General features: G+C 45.0%; 1 protein-coding gene across 1 annotated transcript in view; it reads left to right on the top strand.

Annotated features, from left to right (window-relative positions):
• The window catches only part of CACHD1 (cache domain containing 1), a 96,591-nt gene that overhangs the window by 31,226 nt on the left and 46,480 nt on the right, over positions 1–18,885 (top strand). The window contains exon 3 of the mRNA XM_059853613.1: positions 7,946–8,094. Within this exon, the coding sequence (XP_059709596.1) occupies positions 7,946–8,094 (149 nt within the window). The remainder of the gene's footprint in view (positions 1–7,945; positions 8,095–18,885) is intronic.

The raw sequence follows: 18,885 nt of genomic DNA, 5'->3' as shown, positions 1-18,885 counted from the left end.
GCCAGGAACAGGATGGAACTGGGGGTGGGTGCGTGTGCTGATGATGCTTTTGAGGATTTTGCAGAGCTTTTCCACCTGCTTAGGGTGGGGCTGTCCCGTGGAAACAAAAGGGCCCTCCTGAAGGAGCTCCCATTGATTGTCAGGCTTTCATGTTGGAAGGGTCTCTTGTTAAATTTCAAATTCAAAGTAAACCCATTCATATTGTTATGATGTGGAAGTGTGGGACAGCTCCTGCCTGCTGCACCATAGGTGGGGTTGAGGGGTGCTTGTAATTTTGTGGGGTTTTACAGGAGCACATTTCAACATTTATCACTGAGGTAATGCATGGGCAGCTTGCATTTTAATACATGTGTATATTTTTAAAATTAATTTTGGATCAGTTTTCAAACAGATCAAGCAGGTCATGTTTTATCCTTTCAGACATTAAAGTCCCAGTTAAGTTTGTGGTAAAGGTGATGGGTTTTGGTCAAAGAAAAGGAACAAAGAACCAGCTTTTCTTGCCAGTCTGAGCATGGACTTGCTCAACATCCAGGAGTAACCTGACCTCCCTAGACCCCTATCAAACCAGTTTTAATGTTCAGAGAAACCAGAAGCTCCTCAGGGCAGGGCTTTCCCTGGGGCAGAGGGAGCTCAGTCCAGCTCTGCAGGAAGCCCCACTGTGGTTTCCCAGAGCATGGCATGTCCATGTGGGTTCAGGCTGCTCCTGGAATACAGAAATCATTTACACTCCAGGTTGTGTGCTTCCTGGAAACGGTGGCATTTCCAGTCTTCTCTAATTGTTTTACTGAGGGAAAAGTCAAAGCAGAGCTGGCTCAAGTGGGATCATGAGGAACTTTTAGGTTGGAAATTAAGACCATCGAGTCCAGCACTGCCAAGGCCACCTCGTGTCCCCAAGTGCCACATCCACATGGATTTTAAATCCTTGCAGGGATGGGCACTCCTGGGCAGCTGTTCCAGGGCTGGAGAACCCTTTCTGTGGAGAATTTTCCCAAATATCCACCCTGAGCTCCCCTGGCCCAGCCTGGGGCTGTTCCCTCTCCTCCTGTCCCTGTTCCCTGGAGCACAGCCCGACCCCCCCGGCTGTCCCCTCCTGGCAGGAGCTGTGCAGAGCCACAAGGGCCCCCTGAACCTCCTTTGCTCCAGGCTGAGTCCTTTCCCAGCTCCCTCAGGAATTCTCCAGCCCCTTCCCAGCCCCCTCAGCCTCTCCTGGGGCTCCAGCCCCTTCCCAGCTGTTTGGAGGTTTTGGCATGCCCAGGTGGGTGCTTGCAAGCAGAGGGGCCATGGGGATGTAATTGTCACCTGAGTTTAGCAATTAAAATCCCAAACCATCCCAGCATCCCTCAGGATGGGCTCTGGGGCTCTGTGCTCTGGAGGGCAGCAGCATTTCCAGGAGTGTTTCTGGGTGGTCTGTGCACCACAGCAGGGCCATGTGGGCTGGATCAGATGGATCAGATGGCTTTTGAAAGGCAAAACTGTTTTTGGGAAACCAAGAAACTGGATTAAAACTTCTTTGAAGTCCTGACTAGGGATTCTCCACTGCGGAAAAGACAGTCCTTGTTTCCCAGAGCAGATGTCTGTGTTCACCCCAAGTGGATTTCAAGAGCTGTCCAAACACTGGAGGTGGGGTGATGGATTTGGGGCTGTCAGGGCAGAAAACGGGGCTCTGCTAAAGTGTAATTACTGTGCTTAAAAGCTCTGCAGTGAAGTGGGTGGAAGAATAATTGAGCACTCCTGGTTCATTAATAACCAGATCTTTTAGCCCTAATGAATCCCCAGCAACAGAACCTGGATTTTATAAGAGTAGGACATTGAATGGGATCATCTTGAGCAAAGGCAAACAAATGTAAGCAGATGAAACCCCCTGCCAGAGAAATCTCATTCCTGCTTTGCTCATTCATTAACACTTTTGTAGCAACTGATATCCAAAGGCAATCAATGACACTTTTATGTCAGCTGGGATTTTTTTTCTTTTTTTTTGGCAGAGCACTGAATTGTTGTGGGGGTGGTGGGTTTTTGTACCAAACCATGTAAATAATGACTCTCAGTTTATTGAAAAAGTGAAAGATTCCAGCTGTTGGCCTTCAGGCCTGACTGTTCAATACTTTCTTCGTGCCACACAAGGAGCAGTTTTACCTCTCAGCACTGGACTGGTTACACTTTTAAGGTCTGCAGTTACAGAATTACTGTTGTACCTGAGAGATAAAACCTTTTCTGCTTTGAGCAGGTCATTAAAAATGGGATGGCAATGGCCAAAACTAACTTGGATCCCTTCCCTGGGAGTTATTTCAGTATCAGAGAGCTCTCATAGGATATGAGAGTGCAGTGCTGTGAGTTGGTGATGTCAATAAAGTGGGACAGGAGGAGTTTTATGAGGGGAAAATCTGCATTAGCTGAGTTCAGGGAAGTCAGAGTGTGCTCAGTGTCCTGCCAGACATCTGCTTTCCATGATGTGGAGAGCAGGGATCCGGGCTCCACGCAGGAGAGGGGCTGAAATGCTCTCAAGCAGGAGCAGATTTACCAACTTTGAGGAGAAAAGGCTTGAAAAGCTCAGACCATGCTGCCACTGGGTTGGATTTTTAGTTTGCTTGGTTTTGGACTGGGCAAAGAAAGCTTTGGGGAGGAAATAGATCTGAAAGGTGCTGAAAAAATTGCATTTAGCATGTTCCCTGGCTGTGAGAAGTGGTGTGTTCACACACATGAATGAATTGTGAGCCTCACAATAAAAGGCAATTATTGTGGGTTTAATGTACTTCCAGAATGATTCAGGAACTGGGACCTCTCTCTAGGTTTTGCTGTGCATCCTGTTTAACATCTTCCTTGGAATTAGTCTTGGGAAGCTTTGCCAAAGGTACTGGCCAGTAGAAAACCTCAAATGAGTGCTGGTTTCCGTGACAAAATGCACATTGGGAAGTGGTTTCCTGCATCCTGGGGGCAATAATGAAATATATTCCCAGTGTCGTGCAGAGAAGCAGGAACGGGGACTTTCCACAAGGGAGAAGGGACTTGAATGGAAACAGGGGAGGTTTAGATGGGATTTTAGGGAGAAATTCCTCTCTGTGAGGGTGGGGAGGCCACAGAAGCTGTGGATGCCCCTGGCAGTGCCCAAGGCCAGGTGGGAGCACCCTGGCACAGTGGGAGGTGTCCCTGCCCATGATGGGGTGGAACAGGATGACCCTTGAGGTCCCTCCCAACCCAAAGCATTCCAGGATTCCATGAATGGTTAGAATCCTTTAAAACAGAGGTGTGGGATGGAGCTGGAGGGGATTCTGTGATCCTTCCTTGAGCCATGTCCCTGCTGACCTCTTGCTCTTCAGGGCTAGTATGAAACCAGTGGTTGCTTCAAGAGCCATGTGTTATTTAAAATAAATAACATTAAAAGTTTCCTAGATCAGGAACCTGTGGATGCACAGTTGTGATACAGCAGCAGGATGAATGCCTGGTAGGTGTTGGAGAGAGGTGCTTTTTTCCCAGATTTTTCTGGTTTACAGAGGAAATTTAAACCTCAGAATTCTAACTCAGCTCTTCCATGTGTAAGCCATCCTTTCCAAGGAGCTTGACAGTGTCAAATCCCTGTCTGTGAGTCCGTCCTGGCATCCCTGCCTGTCAACCCCACTGATGCATATTTTATATACAGGCTTGGAAACATGAAACACACCTTGGCTTTCAAGCTACAGCCAGAAATAAAACCTCACCTCGGAGCTCTGCTTTCCCTCAGAGCTCCCTGCAAAGGGAAGCTTTGGAGCTTTGAGGGGAAGAAGCTTTAAAAGAAAGCTCCAGGGAAGGATGCAAATGAGGGAAATGTCTCTGGGAAAATTAGAGGAGCTCAGTGATGTTGTGATGAAAGGTTGTCAGTGGAGATGGTGACAATTGAAGTGCATTACCCAGGGGTGCTGCAGTAATAGAAACAGGTGTTACAGTCCAACCTGTCTGCAAACCCAGGGGCTTTGGCTGCGTGTCAGCTGCCAGAGGAAATCCAGGGAAAACAGGGCTAATGGCTGCATTGTTCACAGAGAGCACTCCCTGCTCATTGTTTTGTTTATTAAAATCAAGGAGAAAACACAGAAATCTCAAAAATGCCCACAGAGGCTTCCCCTTGCTGTTGTTTCTGAGATGAGGCAAAGAGCACTTTGTGTGGGATAAGAATATTTTATGTCAATCTCAAGGTATCCAGGTTTATTTCAGTCTCCATTCAAAGGGGTGAATTTGGAGCATTTCTGTGGGAGCAGGAAATGTCTGTCACACCTGGTACCCACCCAGGTGTGGGACACCCCTGCCCCTTTCCTGGGCCTGACTGAGGGCACAGTTTTCCATTTTGCCTTAAAAATACTTCAGCAATTATGTAAGCATGGTTTCATGGTTCAGTCTTCTGTCCTTTCATTATTTGTTATCTCTCTTTCTCTACTTTGGAGGTTTTGTGGGTCTGGCATCCATCAGCATCCAGCAGCTCTCCAGCTCCAGGCAGGTTAAAAAAAGCAGGGTATGTGCTGGATAAAAACTTCAGGTTTTTATTTAGAAAGAGGAGAAGGTGATTTAAGCCTGCAGCTTTGACTGTGACAGGCTCCATCACCCAGCAAGGGGAATAAAGTTGGGGAGGGAAGAGAAGCCCAGCTATGGGAGAAAGGTTTGTTTTGTTAAGCTTCATCTGGGCAATGCTTCTCAATTTGATTAATTAGAACCGTTTGTTTCTAGTATTTCATTGGTGTTTTACCCTCAGTTTCTTATCACAGTTCATTCCTTTGAAGAAATTTTCAATGGAAAATTATTTTTGGATCGCCTTGCCCTCGGTGACTTTGTTGGGTTTGCTGGTTTTGAAGTGGTCTGGGTTGTTGGGAGCATTGTCTTGGTATCAGAGGGCAATATTTTTGGAGTTCTTTAGATTAGACAAAGTCAGATCTCGCAGCTGTGGGCAGGGGATGGTGTCTGGAGCTCTGGGAGGTTTCAGATCCCTCGCTGCTGACACGCACTTGACTCCCTGCCCCGAGCGAGGCGCTGGATCCCCTTCCAGAAAAACAACAGAGCGACTTTGAGCCATTCCGAGCTTTTTCCATGGGAGACACAGTTTGGGAACAAAGCATTTGCTTTTTGTCAGCTTCTGAAGTACAGGATCTTCTGAAAAACAGATTTGTCAGATCTTTAGGCTCGGCACAGCAGGGTGAAATTCAAAGGCTGTGGGGCGCTTTTATCGCTCAACCTAGAAGGTGAAAACTCATCAACACCGAACCCTCAGCTTGAGCAGCATTCATTTATCAGAGAGCAGCTCTGATTCCAAACCAGAGGCCTTTTGTTCTGGGGCCCTGTGATGGTTTTATGACTGCTCATGATGCTCAGCAAAGTTCAGCTCTCTCCCCTCTTCCTGGTTTCAGGTAGGGAAACCAAGAGGGAAAGCTCAGATTCAAATGTCTGGCTTGCCCTGGCATTTCACTCACCCAGCCTGAGAGGAGAACTTTGTACACACCAAATCTGAGTGCTTTGATTTAGGGAACTTGGCTTGTGTTTGTTTGAGAGCACAAACAATTTGTGCTGTATGACTGCTGCAGCATCCCCTACCCCATGATGGGGTGAGTCTGAAATTCTGGAATTCCTCGTGCTGTCATTTAATCTGTAAAGAAAAGGAGGAATTCTTTGCAAAATAGCCAGAGTTTTGTGCTACTTTGGATAAAAACAGAGATGGCAGAACTCCAAACGTGCCTCTTACCTTGTCCTCATCCTCTTCTACATTTCTCCCACACCAGTGTTTAAGGGTGGGCTTTAAACAATTCCAGGAGACTCCACATCTGAGGGGTACAGCCAGACAAAAAGAAAGTTTACTGGAAACCAGCGAAAGATCTCCCCAACAGCTTATTATCCTAACAACTGGGAACAATTTACTTTAGTAGTGCTGGATGTCGAACATGGAGGAACCCATTAGCAGCCCTCTGCTGCCTTGGCAATAAATCATTCCACAGAACTAATTAGGTGTAATTCTGCAAGTCATTTGAGCAGGGTGCTATTAAACCTGTGCTCCTTGGAGACCTGTCACGGTCTCCAGCATTCCCTGGAGCAGGCAGGCAGAGCAGTGCTGTTATCAGGGAGGCCTCCTGCGCCCCAGAACCAGGTAAATCATGGCCTGGTGGTGGGAGCTGGGAGAGACATTTGTTAGTGCAGGGATCTGGAGAATGCAGGGCTGTTTGCCAGCACAAGAGCAGCAGCACTGTTCCCTCACCCCTGTGGGGTCTGGGGTGTGCAGGGAGCAGCAGAGAGGAGTGCTGTGCACTGAGGAGCTGATTGAGCTCTGGAGGAGTTTGCAGAAATGCAAAACAGTATTTCTGATTGTTCAACACCTCTGTCTGTTGCTTAAGAGATGATTCTTTCATTTGGGATGTGTCTGGCTGATTATTAAATATAGCATTGGCTGGTGTGAAAGGGATGCAGAAAATGCAGATTAACAAAAATAAGCCTGATCCATTTCTGATCCATTTCATCAATTCCTGCCTTTGGTGAAAGAACAGGAGAGAAAGTCTCAGTAAATGTTCCTTGTAAAACCTGGTACCTCCTGATAACTGTGTTCACTGCCACGTTTCTCCAGGAGCAGCCACAGATTTTCCTTTCTCATTTTCCCTGGCAGTCATTAGTCAGGCTCGTTGGGAAGTGCCTAATGCAGGGACACAAACGAGCTCTTCTGTGACAGCACTGACACTGCAGCAGCCTGGGATGTGTCCCAGCAGGCTCAGCCCTTCCCAGTGCCTGGAATCTGCCTGGCATGCAGAGGGCACAGGCACCACCAGCCCTCAGATCACACCAGCTTGGAAGTATTTGCCAGAAAAAAATCATTCATTTTACTTTTATTTTAATTTTTTTCAGAAGTATTTTTTAAAAAGGGCTGAAGTACCCGATTTGCTAGTTCCAAAGTGATTTTTTTTAATGGTCTGAGAATTGCATGGGAGGGGCCACAACCTGTTTTCACTTTCTGAAAGGAGCAAAAACTGGCTCCTACAAATCACAGTGTCACCTCTAAACCTTGTCCTGATTTATAAGGTGTCCCTCTGACAACCAAAGGCTTCAGGAGGAATTTCCCTGGTGCAAGACTTCTGTCATTATTTTCTTGCTGCTGTGGTACAGCATCAGTTGGAGATTTCTCAGTTTGTGGTTGAAGCTGTGGATTGTGAGCTGGCACAGCGAGCCCTGGATCGATGAGGAAACCCCCCAGGCACTGCTCAGCCTCCCAGGAAAGCAGCAGGGAATGCAGCTGGAAAGCAAAAGCTGGGGTGGTTGTTTTGGCCAGATCTCCACGAAAGAGTGGAGAAATGCACAGATCCACCTGATGAAGAGGAATGTTCATGGCAGTATTTGGGGTTATTTGGGTTCCTTGGATCCTGAGGCTGCTCCCATCCGTGGGAGATTTGCTCTTTGCTCCTGGAGCAGCAGGAGTTCAGGAGTTCTGTACAGTTCTAACACCATTATTTGGGCTTTCCTGAAGTGTCCACGTGTAGAACTTCAATAAATTCACTTGTGGCCTGGTTTATTCTCCATCACATCCCTGTCAGGCCTTGGAGCAAGCACCAGTGTCACATCCAGCTGTCAGTTCTTAGGGAAAGGGAAGTTTGTATAATGGAAATCACACTTATTACTCATGCAAAACTCTGTTGAAGCACCCTTTGCTGGATGGTAAATGTATTTTATTCTCTTACATAGTCTCCTTGCTGCTACAGCCAATATTAATTACTTGACTTCTTGCTTAAGCCACAAAAATTTAAGTCAAAACTGCAAAGGTGCCTCTTATCTTGTCCTCTCCTCCTTCTACATTTCTGCCACACCAGTGTTTAAGGGTGGGCTGTACACAGCAAGCAAATCAGGAAAAAAATTGTCTTTACCACAAGTTCTAATTGCTGGTTAAGGAATGGGGTCATACAGAGAAACTGGGCTGATTTTAAACTTCCTTATGTGTTTTTTTTTTTTTTTTTTTCAGTTGGCAAAAAAAATCCGTGAGAAGTTCAACCGCTACTTGGACGTCGTGAATCGGAACAAGCAGGTGGTGGAAGCCTCCTACACTGCCCACCTCACCTCACCCCTGACTGCCATCCAGGACTGCTGCACCATCCCCCCGTCCATGATGGAGTGAGTATGACATCCTGGAATTCCTCATGCCCTCGTTTACTCTGGGAAGAAAAAGGTTTCTTTGCAAAACAGAGTGTTGGGAAGGATGAGAGTTTGACAAGGAAGTCTCACAGATATGTGTGCCTGGCAGAAAGATTTTTGAATGTAGAATCTGATGAAGGAACAGAGATGGAAGCAAGTTTTGATAGAGAAGGAAAGAATTGCTGAGCCAGTCTTGCTGGCTAACCAAGGAGCAAAGGGTGTGTTAGTGAGAAGGGGTTTTATGGCCTAGAGCACAGGATAAGCCCACCTCAAACAAGAAGATGTTTGTACCAAGCAGGAAGAGAGCACAGGCAAACAAGCCTGCTGAAGTGGCAAGTAGAAAAAAGGTCTCAGAATTTCCCACTGCAAGAAAACTGAAAAACAACTTCTAGCTGAAACTGTAATGTACTGACTTTTAGTGATTGGAGAGCAGTAACAAGAATATGGTAATCACAATAGTTATGATAGGCTATAGATAAAAGTCATGGTATAGATTGGTTCTACTATATTAATATGCTCAGCAAAGAAAAGTAAATAATGCATTCTAACCAAACCCAAAGGGTCTGCAGGCCTGCCTGCAGCTGGAGCTGACAGCTGTGGGCACAGCTCTGTCACCCACCACCCTGCACTGCTGTGACACCTTGGATGGAATAAACTGCATTTTGGAGAGCCCCTGGAGTCCCACATCCCTCGTTCAGGCTCTTACTCCTGAGTGTTCTGCTACTTTGGGTAAAACCAGAGAAGGAAAAACTCCAGAGGTGCCTCTTATCTTGTCCTCTTCTTCTTCTACATTTCTGCCACACCAGTGTTTAAGGATGGGCTTTAAACAAGAGCTGGGAATCAGCTGGAAGCAGCCAAGGGAAGAAAGCTTGTTCACAGTGCTCTGTACACAAAGAGTCCTTCTAGATCCAAGACACCCTTTTTGCACTGCTTGCCCTGAATAACTCTCCTCAGGCTGCTCATGGGACCTCTTCCTCTCCTTTGAAGTGGCCAAAGTCACGAGCTGGTCAGTCCCTCACATGCTGGGCAGCACTGTGCTCCACTTTAATCAGGCTGACATGCTGCTGTTTGATAGCAGAGGTTTAATGAAACCCAGTCAGGCTGGCATGCTGCTGTTTGATAGCAGAGGTTTAATGAAACCCAGTCAGGCTGGCATGCTGCTGTTTGATAGCAGAGGTTTAATGAAACCCAGTCAGGCTGGCATGCTGCAGAGGTTTAATGAAATCCAGTCCATTGCTTGGAAACTGCGCCTGCTCCTGTTCAGTTCGGTTTGGTTCCAAGTACAGGAGTTTTGAGGAGGCTAAATCCAGGCAGTTGGCTGTCTGTAATCATTTCTGTTGTGCTGCATTTTTGCAGAAATTTCTTTGGGTTTTCTAACTGTAAAATGGGCGATGGAAGCCCTGATTTTTCCAATTAAAGAGGAGTCATTTTCTTGAAATCCTGAACATTTTAAGCATTTGCTTCCACGTGGGCTCGAAAAGAACAAGAGTAACTTTCCATTTATGCAAACTGATTTTTGCTGTTTATACCTCAGTCTGATTTAAGCACATTTGAGAGGGAGGAAGGTAATTTGGGTCATCAGGTGACTCCAAGGGCACAGGTTTGGAGTTTCTGTGCAGTTCCTGCTGGACAAGGTGCCTGTGGAAAATGCAGCCACATCCAGGCTGTTGGCAGCGTGGACAAAAAGGGTCAGGAATTCTTTGAGGATGAAAACCTTCCTGTGCTCTGATCACAAAATCCATGCAGGAATCACCAGGCAGCAGGAACACCTTCCAAGCAAGGGCTGAGGGGGAGGAGAAATGGGATTTATCACCCCCTGGTCAGTGTGGCCTCATTTTTCATTAAAAAGAGAAGTCTGCTTTTAGTCTGCAACTTTAGTGAATTCCTTTTCACTTTCTCCTCCAAAATTACATCTCTTGGAAGTCCTTCAGAAATTTCTTTACCTGTGGTGAACTTGCATAAGAATCCTTCCCAGTGAGAGGTTTAAGGCACAAACAGCTGGCAAAGCAGAGGGGGGAATTTGCTGTTGGCACAGCTCCTCATTCAGGCTCTGCTATGGGATTCTCATCATTTAGCTGCCTGGATCAATAACTAAATGGTTCCCAGACCAGTTTATCAGCTGCAGGTTGTTCTGGACCTTGGCAAGGCCTGGCTGAGGCTCCTCTGACCACTGGACCCTGTGCTGTCTGCAGGAAATCCTCTGCAAGACAAAAAAAAAATAACATAAAAATGTATTTTCTGTTTGAAACATCCAAGTTTTAGCTCCACGCTTTGTTCATTGCCTGATTCATCTAAATGCTTCTGCCATCATTTCAGTTTTTCTCCCCTTTCTGCCTCTCCCATCTGGTGCTCTTCCTTTCATTTTCCTTCCCTGTGGCGTCACCTTTCTGGGAGATTCCCCATTTTGGTTAAATATCAGGAGAGAAGCTGAGTCACCTGGATATTGTGACATATTTTGAATTCTTCCATGTTTAATTCATGGGCCTGCACTTGCAGGAAGTTCAGTTGGATGTGCTACTGCTGAGAACAGCTCATCCTTGGTGTTTAAAATGTTTAATGTCAGTGTTAAAGCAACAATAATTAAATTTTTTTGGTTAAAGTATTTATTAACTGCAGAAGAGGTCACGTGGAAAAAGACCCAGATTTGTCTGTGAAAATATCTTCTTTTTTTTTCCATGAGATCCTTTGCCTCAGATTGAGCCTTGGCCTTGTCTGAGTCCTCAGGGCTGTGGTTTTTGTTCTGGAGGGTTGTGAAATGTTTGTGTTACAGCTCCTGAACTCTGTGTGTTCTTCTGGCTGTTTCCTCATGTGGCCTCTCCATTGGGCAAAGATTTGGGGCAAGAACAGTGTCAGAAGTGCATTATCTACATGGTATTTTTGGGTATTTTAAAGTATTTTTAGGTATTTTTACATATTTTTATTTTTGTGGTTTTTTTCTGGCTGTTTCCTCATGTGGCCTCTTCATTTGAGCAAAGATTTGGGGCAAGAACAGTGTCAGAAGTGCATTATCTACATGGAATTTTAAAGTATTTTTAGGTATTTTTACATGTTTTTATTTTTGTGGGGTTTTTTTCTGGCTGTTTCCTCATATGGCCTCTCCACTGAGCAAAGATTTGGGGCAAGAACAGTGTCAGAAGTGCATTATCTACATGGAATTTTAAAGTATTTTTAGGCATTTTTACATGTTTTTATTTTTGTGTTCTTTATCTGGCTCATGTGGCCTCTTCATTGAGCAAACATTTGGGGAAAGAACAGTGTCAGAAGTGCATTATCTGCATGATATTTTTGGGTATTTTAAAGTATTTTTAGGTATTTTTACATATTTTTATTTTTGTGGGGTTTTTTTCTGGCTGTTTCCTTGTGTGGCCTCTCCATTGAGCAAAGATTTGGGGCAAGAACAGTATCAGAAGTGCATTATCTACATGGAATTTTAAAGTATTTTTAGGTATTTTTACATGTTTTTATTTTTGTGTTCTTTATCTGGCTCATGTGGCCTCTTCATTGGGCAAACGTTTGGGGCAAGAACAGTGTCAGAAGTGCATTATCTACAAGGTATTTTTAGGTATTTTAAAGTATTTTTAGGTATTTTTATTTTTGTGGGGTTTTTTCTGAATGTTTCCTCATGTGGCCTCTCCATTGAGCAAAGATTTGGGGCAAGAGCAGTGTCAGAAGTGCATTACCTTCAGTGTATTTTTGGGTATTTTTAGGTAGATTTGAAGGTTTTCCCCCCAGCGTTTGAGGCTGTTTGTCACATGGTGCTCACCCTCTTATTGTCCAATTTATTGACAATGGAAATGCTGCAAGTTTGGATTGGTCTGGGGAAAATTAACTTGGGAAGGATGAACTATCCTGTAGGGAAAGGATTTTTAAATTGTTATTGTTATTTTTTTTAAATGGATTGCTGGCTTCAGTTTGTATTTGTTGTTGCCATTAAGAAAATGATCCATGAGTTTCTTCTGTTTCTTCTGAAAATCCAAGCACTGCTTTGTCATGTTGCTTGTGAGATTTCCACACCTGGTGGCTCTAAATAAATGAGAGAAAACAGGACCTACCAAAGCACAAGCTGGGCTAGAACACAAACCTGGCATTTAAATTGGTTGTTTAATGAGTGGTGGGACACGACAGGGAAAGCAATATTTATTTTATTGCCATTACACGGTGTTGTTTCTTGCAGTGAAGAGCCCAAATGAGTGAGTTTCCACTGATTCCAGTCTGGATTGGAATCCCCAGCCTGGCTGGGCTTTTGGTGGCTGTTTTGTAGCCCAGATATTCTGGTTTCACTGGTGTGAGAGCAGCACCGTGTGTTTGTGCCCCCTCCAAGGCAGGGTTGTGCAATGGAGCTACCTTGGTTTGGAAAGTGGTGAAAAGAAATAAATTGGAATATGCAAACCCAGCTGGATGAGGCAGCACAGTTGGTGGCTATCGAGTGGTTTTGGCAAGGCCTTAATTCAACAAACATTTCCTGATAAAATTACACTCAGCTGCTTTACCAAAGCCTCCCAATGTGCTTGGGCACAGGGAAATATTCCCAGGCCTAAATCTGTGTGCAGGGGCTGCTGAGAGGGGTGAGCAGGGCAGGACTTGTGGTGCCCTGCTGGAATCCAAAGTGCAGGGAACTCTCAGAGCTCTGGGCCTGGAAACCAAAGCTTGGAATGAAACCCAGGATTTGACCTGAGACCTTGGGAAAGGCTCCCACACTGAGGTGCCAGAAGTGAGAATGTGGGTTTATGAAATAAATGTATATTTTTAAAGCAGGGACACGTTAAGCTAAGCACAGGAAAGTTTAGAGGTTTAGAGTTTAAGGTGTAGAAAAAATAAAAGTAGTTACAAAGGTCACAGGAAGTTTAGGATGCAGCACTGAAGGTTTGTGTGCCATAACAGGATTAACTAAGAAAGCTCAGGCTGTAGCATGAGTCCACAAGACAGAATATGCAAGGATTGGGTCAAAAGCATAAATATCCCCGTTGGCAGTGTTCTATTGGTTAACAAACCCTTAAAAGGATTGTGAGTAGAGGTCTTGTGACCCTCTGAGCCATGCAGTGAAGATGGGAGCCCCACTCACCCTTCCTGCCTGTGCAGAAGATAAAAAAATAAATCCCTCATCTGCAGCAGCCCAGAGGTCCCATCTCTAATGCATTCCAAATCCCCCATTCCCCTTTGGTTTCTGCTGATCCTTTCTCCAAAGGCAGATGATCTCTGTTGGCATTTCCCAGCCCGGGCAGTGGCACAGGGGCAGGCAGGGAGCAGAGCTTTCCAAGCTCTTCCCACGTGGTTGGTGTGGACACTGGTGCCTGCCCAAGCACCCAGGCTGTGTTTGTGTCCCTGGGGTCAGACCTGGGCACAGCTCCTTTTCCCAGGCACTGGGGAAGAGGCTGCTCCAAGCAGACAGAGTTAATCTGGATCAAGTGCTCGGGGCCCTCAGCAAACTGATGGGAGATAAGGAAAATGGATGTCAAGTGAGGTGCATCTGCTAATCCTGGAGGAAATCCCTGCTGGAAAAACAAGCCTCGTGTCCCCCACCAGCACAGGCTGCTCAATAAGCAGGAATGGATGAGGAATATCCATGTGAGGAGTGGGTTTCATGCTGTCTCCAGACATTCCTATCACCATGGAACTGGGTGGTGATTTACCCTACAGTGTTTTAATTGAAGTGTCTCTCTCCTGAAGAGGATAAAAGCCTTTGTGTACAAGTTGGAGTCTCCTGGGTTTTGTGCCTGAAAGGCCTCAGCAGGTGTTGAGGGAATCTTGGATCTGGAATGGGCTGGTGGAGCAGCAAGAAAGGAGGGAAAGAATAAACAGAATTTATTTATCAAAAGTCCTGAGTAGCTGCAGTGGGAGCTCCTGGGATGTGTGTCAGTTGTGGGAAGTGTCTAAATTGGGATTTAAGAAATGAGTTTTGGGAAGCAGGTTTGGAAGCTTTAGGGGGTTCTACCTTGGCAGGTCTGCATGGTCTGGCTGGGGAGTGATGACTGGAATAACTTCACTCATGGAGGTGTTGCTGGCCTGGATGACAACAGGCAGATCAGGAGGTGGTTTACAGTGAACATTTGCAGATGAAAGGAAATCAAACCCCTTCCACTCTAAGAATAAGTTGGACATGTGGGTAGTGGTTGAGTATTTGTCTTCTACCCACCACACAAAATGTCTTTTCCTGGAGAAGTTGTGACTGATGCTCTCCTGTGGGAGACTTCCAGAGGTGGTTTTCTGTAGCTGCAGCTTGCCAGGGAAGTTGGTTGTGTTAGAGCACCTGCCCATGGTTTCTAACACAGCAGTGGCTGCAGTAGGATCACCTTCCAGAAAATAGATTGTTCAGTTCCTTTTGTGAGGAAATGCAGCTCCTCCTGCAGCTTTTCCAGTAAAAACCAGGTGATGCTTTTGAAGGGACACAAAAAGTCTTCCCTGAACTAATTTTGATGCAGTTTTAAGACCCATCCCTCTGATGTGCTGCAGCATGTCCTGTCCTCAGCTCTGGGAGAGAAAGGAAATGCAGTTTCCATGGGATGTGAGCAGGGAGAGAGTGGCAGCTCCAGGAAGCTGCCCTGAGTGTCCCTCACTGCTCCTCCTTGTTGGACATGGTCCTGTGTGCTGCTGGACTCATCCCCCTCCTCCCCTGGATGGATTTCACTGCGGGGTGTTCATGGGAAGCTGCCCCAGCTCTCCCAAATCCGGGGCACTGGTGTTCATGGATGCTCCCACTCTGGCTGCCTTGCCAGGCAGCTGGAAATCTGCTTTTGCTCTTTATTTAACTATGCTGATAAGAGCTTGGGGAATGCATTTATCCAGATTTGTGGAAGGAGCTGGAACGGAGAAATATTTGTTGGTAAAACACCCTGCTTGGCAGTGGTGCATTGCAAACATGAGTGGAGCTGTTTGAATAAGGCAGTTTACAAACCTCTATTTGAAAATCATTTACTCCCTGGCTGTGATACTGCCTTCAGAAGTGGTCTGGTTTTTGCCTTTTTTTTTTTTTTTTTTTTTTTTAACAGATGGTTAAATATTTGCTGTTGCAGTTCAGTTTTATCACAGCTCTTTCTGTGTTTACCTTTCCTCTCTGGAGCAGTTAAGTGGGAGATAACGAGAGTCCCCTTCAGTTCCCTGGGCTGCTGCAGTACCTGAAGAGCTGCTCTTCCAGAGGAGCCACCATAAATGAAATTTAAGATGTATTTGCTGTTCTGACAGAGTTTCAGGCTGCAGCACAGCCCAGGGGGTTCTAGGAGATGTAGGGACTCTCCACAGTCCTGGCATTTGTCATACAGTGCTGCAGGTATTTAGGAAATTTCTCTCCTGGGCTCTTGTTTTTGCTTCTAATGTGGCTAAATTCCTCATGAAAAAAGGGGGTTTGGAATAGAAATTCCTTGTGAAAAAGTGAGGTTGGGAATAGTTTGTGTTCCTGAGTTGAATCCTCCTTCCAACAGAACATTCTCTTTACAGCTGAGAGCAGCTATACTTGGATTTTTCAAGAATACTTGAAATAATGGGAACAGCTTTGGTGCCTTGCCAGAAGAAATTGTGTAACTGAACCATCAGTAGCTTTTTTTTTTTTTTTTTTTTTTGGCTGAATTTATTCATAAAAACATTGTTTTGCAGCATTCTGTTTAGATGCAGGGAGAACCCTATACTTAAGTATTTATGTAAAATAGGAGTTAAAATCTTGCCTTGCAATCAAGAACGCAAGGCCTAGTTGGGAATTTCAAAGGAAACCCTGAATTTTGAGTGAACTTATGTCATTTCATTTGCATATTAATGTCAGCTTGAATTTGTATGGAGGGAGAGAAAAGGAAAAAAATGAGCATTAAAACAATTCGAAGCCCTGAGCAGCTGCTCAAGTGCCACATCTCCCTCGTTTTCCCCCTAAACTCCAAACACACAAAAGAAGTTGATTTACACTGTAAATTCAGGCCGAGCAAAATCCAATTGGAGCTCTGTTTTGATGTCAGATTCAAAGCTCCTGCAGATTCATTTTATCTCCTCCGCCCGCCCGTAAATCCCGCGGAAGGAGAATGGGAATGAGCACGGCCTGGTGGGAATTTCATCTGTGAAGTTCAAAGCAGTTTGCACATCAGAGCCAACGTCAGTCAAGGCAGGATCTGGGGAGGCAGGCAGGGAGAGGGGAGCTCCGTGGGGACCAGATCAAAGTGGGAGTGGCGGCTCTGTTGGCTCCCTCGGGATGCAGCTTCCATCCCTTCTTCATTAAAGGGAATCCAGGAGCAGCGCAGGGAGAAGGGGGATGGGCTGCAGGAAGCTGGATTGGAAGGGAATCTCAGCCCATGTCTTTTATTAGCTTTAAATCTGTTAAAAAAAAACCCCTCGAAGTTATAGCTTGATCATTTTGGTGTGGGGTTTTGGATGAGGATTTTGGAGGGTTTTTCTAAGTGTTGTCGTCTGGAATATTTTGGGTGAAATCTCAAGAGGTTTTTGTTGGCCTTGTAGTTGTGCTTCTGGGAAAAGTGGGAGACACTGGTGAAAATCAAGGGAGAGACTGGTGAAAATCAGGGGAAGGACTGGTGAAAATGAAGGCAGGCACTGGTGAAAATGAAGGGAGACTGGTAAAAATGAAGGGAGAGACTGGTAAAAATCAAGGGAGGCACTGGTGAAAATGAAGGGAGAGTGGTGAAAATCAAAGGAAACACTGGTGAAAATCAAGGGAAAGACTGGTGAAAATCAAGGGATACACTGGTGAAAATCAAGGGATACACTGGTGAAAATCAAGGGATACAATGGTGAAAATCAAGGGATACACTGGTGAAAATCAAGGGAGGCACTGGTGAAAATCAAGGGAGGCACTGGTGAAAATCAGGGGAGGCACTGGTGAAAATCAAGGGAGGCACTGGTGAAAATCGAGGGAGAGTGGTGAAAATCAAAGGAAACACTGGTGAAAATCAAGGGAAAGACTGGTGAAAATCAAGGAGAGACTGGTGAAAATCAAGGGAGACACTGGTAAAAATCAAGGGAGACACTGGTGAAAATCAAGGGATACACTGGTGAAAATCAAAGGAAACACTGGTGAAAATCAAGGGAGACACTGGTGAAAATGAAGGGAGATAGTGGTAAGAATTTAGGGAGACAGGTGGAAATTAAAGGAAACTCAGGCTGAAGTTAATGGAGAGACACAGGTAAGAATTTAGGGAGACACTGTGAAAAATTAAGGGAGATACTGCTAAAAATTAAAGGAGATGGTGGTAAGGATTTAGGGAGACACTGGTAAAAATGAAGGGAGACTGGTGAGAATTTAGGGAGGCACAGGTAAAAATTAAGGGAACCTCGGGTTAAACTAAGGGAGACTCAGGTAAGAATTTAGGGAGACACAGGCAAAAAATGAAGGGAGATGCTGGTGAAGATTTAGGGAGACACTGGTAAAAATGAAGGGAGACTGGTGAGAATTTAGGGAGGCACAGGTAAAAATTAAGGGAACCTCGGGTTAAACTAAGGGAGACTCAGGTAAGAATTTAGGGAGACACAGGCAAAAAATGAAGGGAGATGCTGGTGAAGATTTAGGGAAATACTGGTAAAAATGAAGGGAGATACATGTAAGAATGTAGGGAGACACTGGTAAAAATTAAGGGAGACACTGACAAAAATTTAGGGAGACACAGGTAAGAATTTAGGAAAACACAGGTAAAAATTAAGGCAGATGCTGGTAAAAATTAGGGGAGACCCAGGTAAAAATTAAAGCAGACAGTTAAGAATTAAGAGAAGTAAAAATTAAGGGAGATGCTGGTAAAAAGGGGAGACACAGGTAAAAATTAAGGCAGACAGTTAAGAATTAAGAGAAGTAAAAATTAAGGGAGATGCTGGTAAAAAGGGGAGACACAGGTAAGAATGTAGGGAGATACTGGTAAAATATAAAGGAGGAGCTGGTAAAAGTTTTAGGAGACACTGGTAAAAATTGTCTCCTCTGTGCAGAGGAAAGCTGCTGGTCAATACTTCTCTTCAAATATTAAAATACAAATATTTTTTTGGTGTTGTAACTTTTTCCAAAGGGAAGGTGTGTACAGTTTGAAACTTGAGGGGAAAACGTGTGAGGTATGAACATGGTAGGAAAGGTAAAACCAGTATTTACAGCTAAAGAATACAAACATTGGTTGGAAAGGCCACTTAGCAGGGCTGGGGCTTTGGATTTAATTGTGGCCTTAATGGGGAAGATGCTCAAATATATTAATATATAATAATTCTGAATTAAACTTAGAAGCACGTGGAAAAGGCTCCAGTGGCATTAAAATGATGACAAATATTGCAATGTAGATTTGCCACAGTGCTGCCAGTTCCTGGGCCTCATTTTCAGCTGTGGTGGGAGCTGCTCTCTCCTCCAGGTCCTTGTGCCATGGAACCAAAACCACTCCATTGCAAGGTGCAAAAAGTCAATTTTAGGGCAAAGAGCAGCTGAAAGGAGGTTTGAGGCAGACATCCCACCTAGCCCAGTCTGGGATAGCCCTTGCTCAAGGCAGGCAGGTCTGGTCTTCAATTTATGGGATTGAAAACAATTTTTTCATCTTTTATTTATACTTTCTTTCCTCATTAACTGTATTTCCTTTTTGCTGTAAGAGGGAGGGATGGGATTGGCTGCAGGAATTGTTTTGTTTCCTTCTTCAACATCCACAAATTCATCTTCCTGGTGGGTAACTGACAGTGGCTTCCTGAGAAGAGCTGAGGCCTTGGATGATTTTTGGAGCATGCTGAAGCATTTTAATGCAATAAATGAATAATGTTGGTGGCTAACAAGGCATCCTGTTGCCATCACTGATAGATTTTGATGGGGGCTCTGGGACAACC

This window comes from Haemorhous mexicanus, chromosome 9 (genome assembly GCF_027477595.1).
Source record: "Haemorhous mexicanus isolate bHaeMex1 chromosome 9, bHaeMex1.pri, whole genome shotgun sequence".
NCBI classification, from domain to species: domain Eukaryota; kingdom Metazoa; phylum Chordata; class Aves; order Passeriformes; family Fringillidae; genus Haemorhous; species Haemorhous mexicanus.
This window is presented reverse-complemented; position numbering and strand designations above follow the sequence as displayed.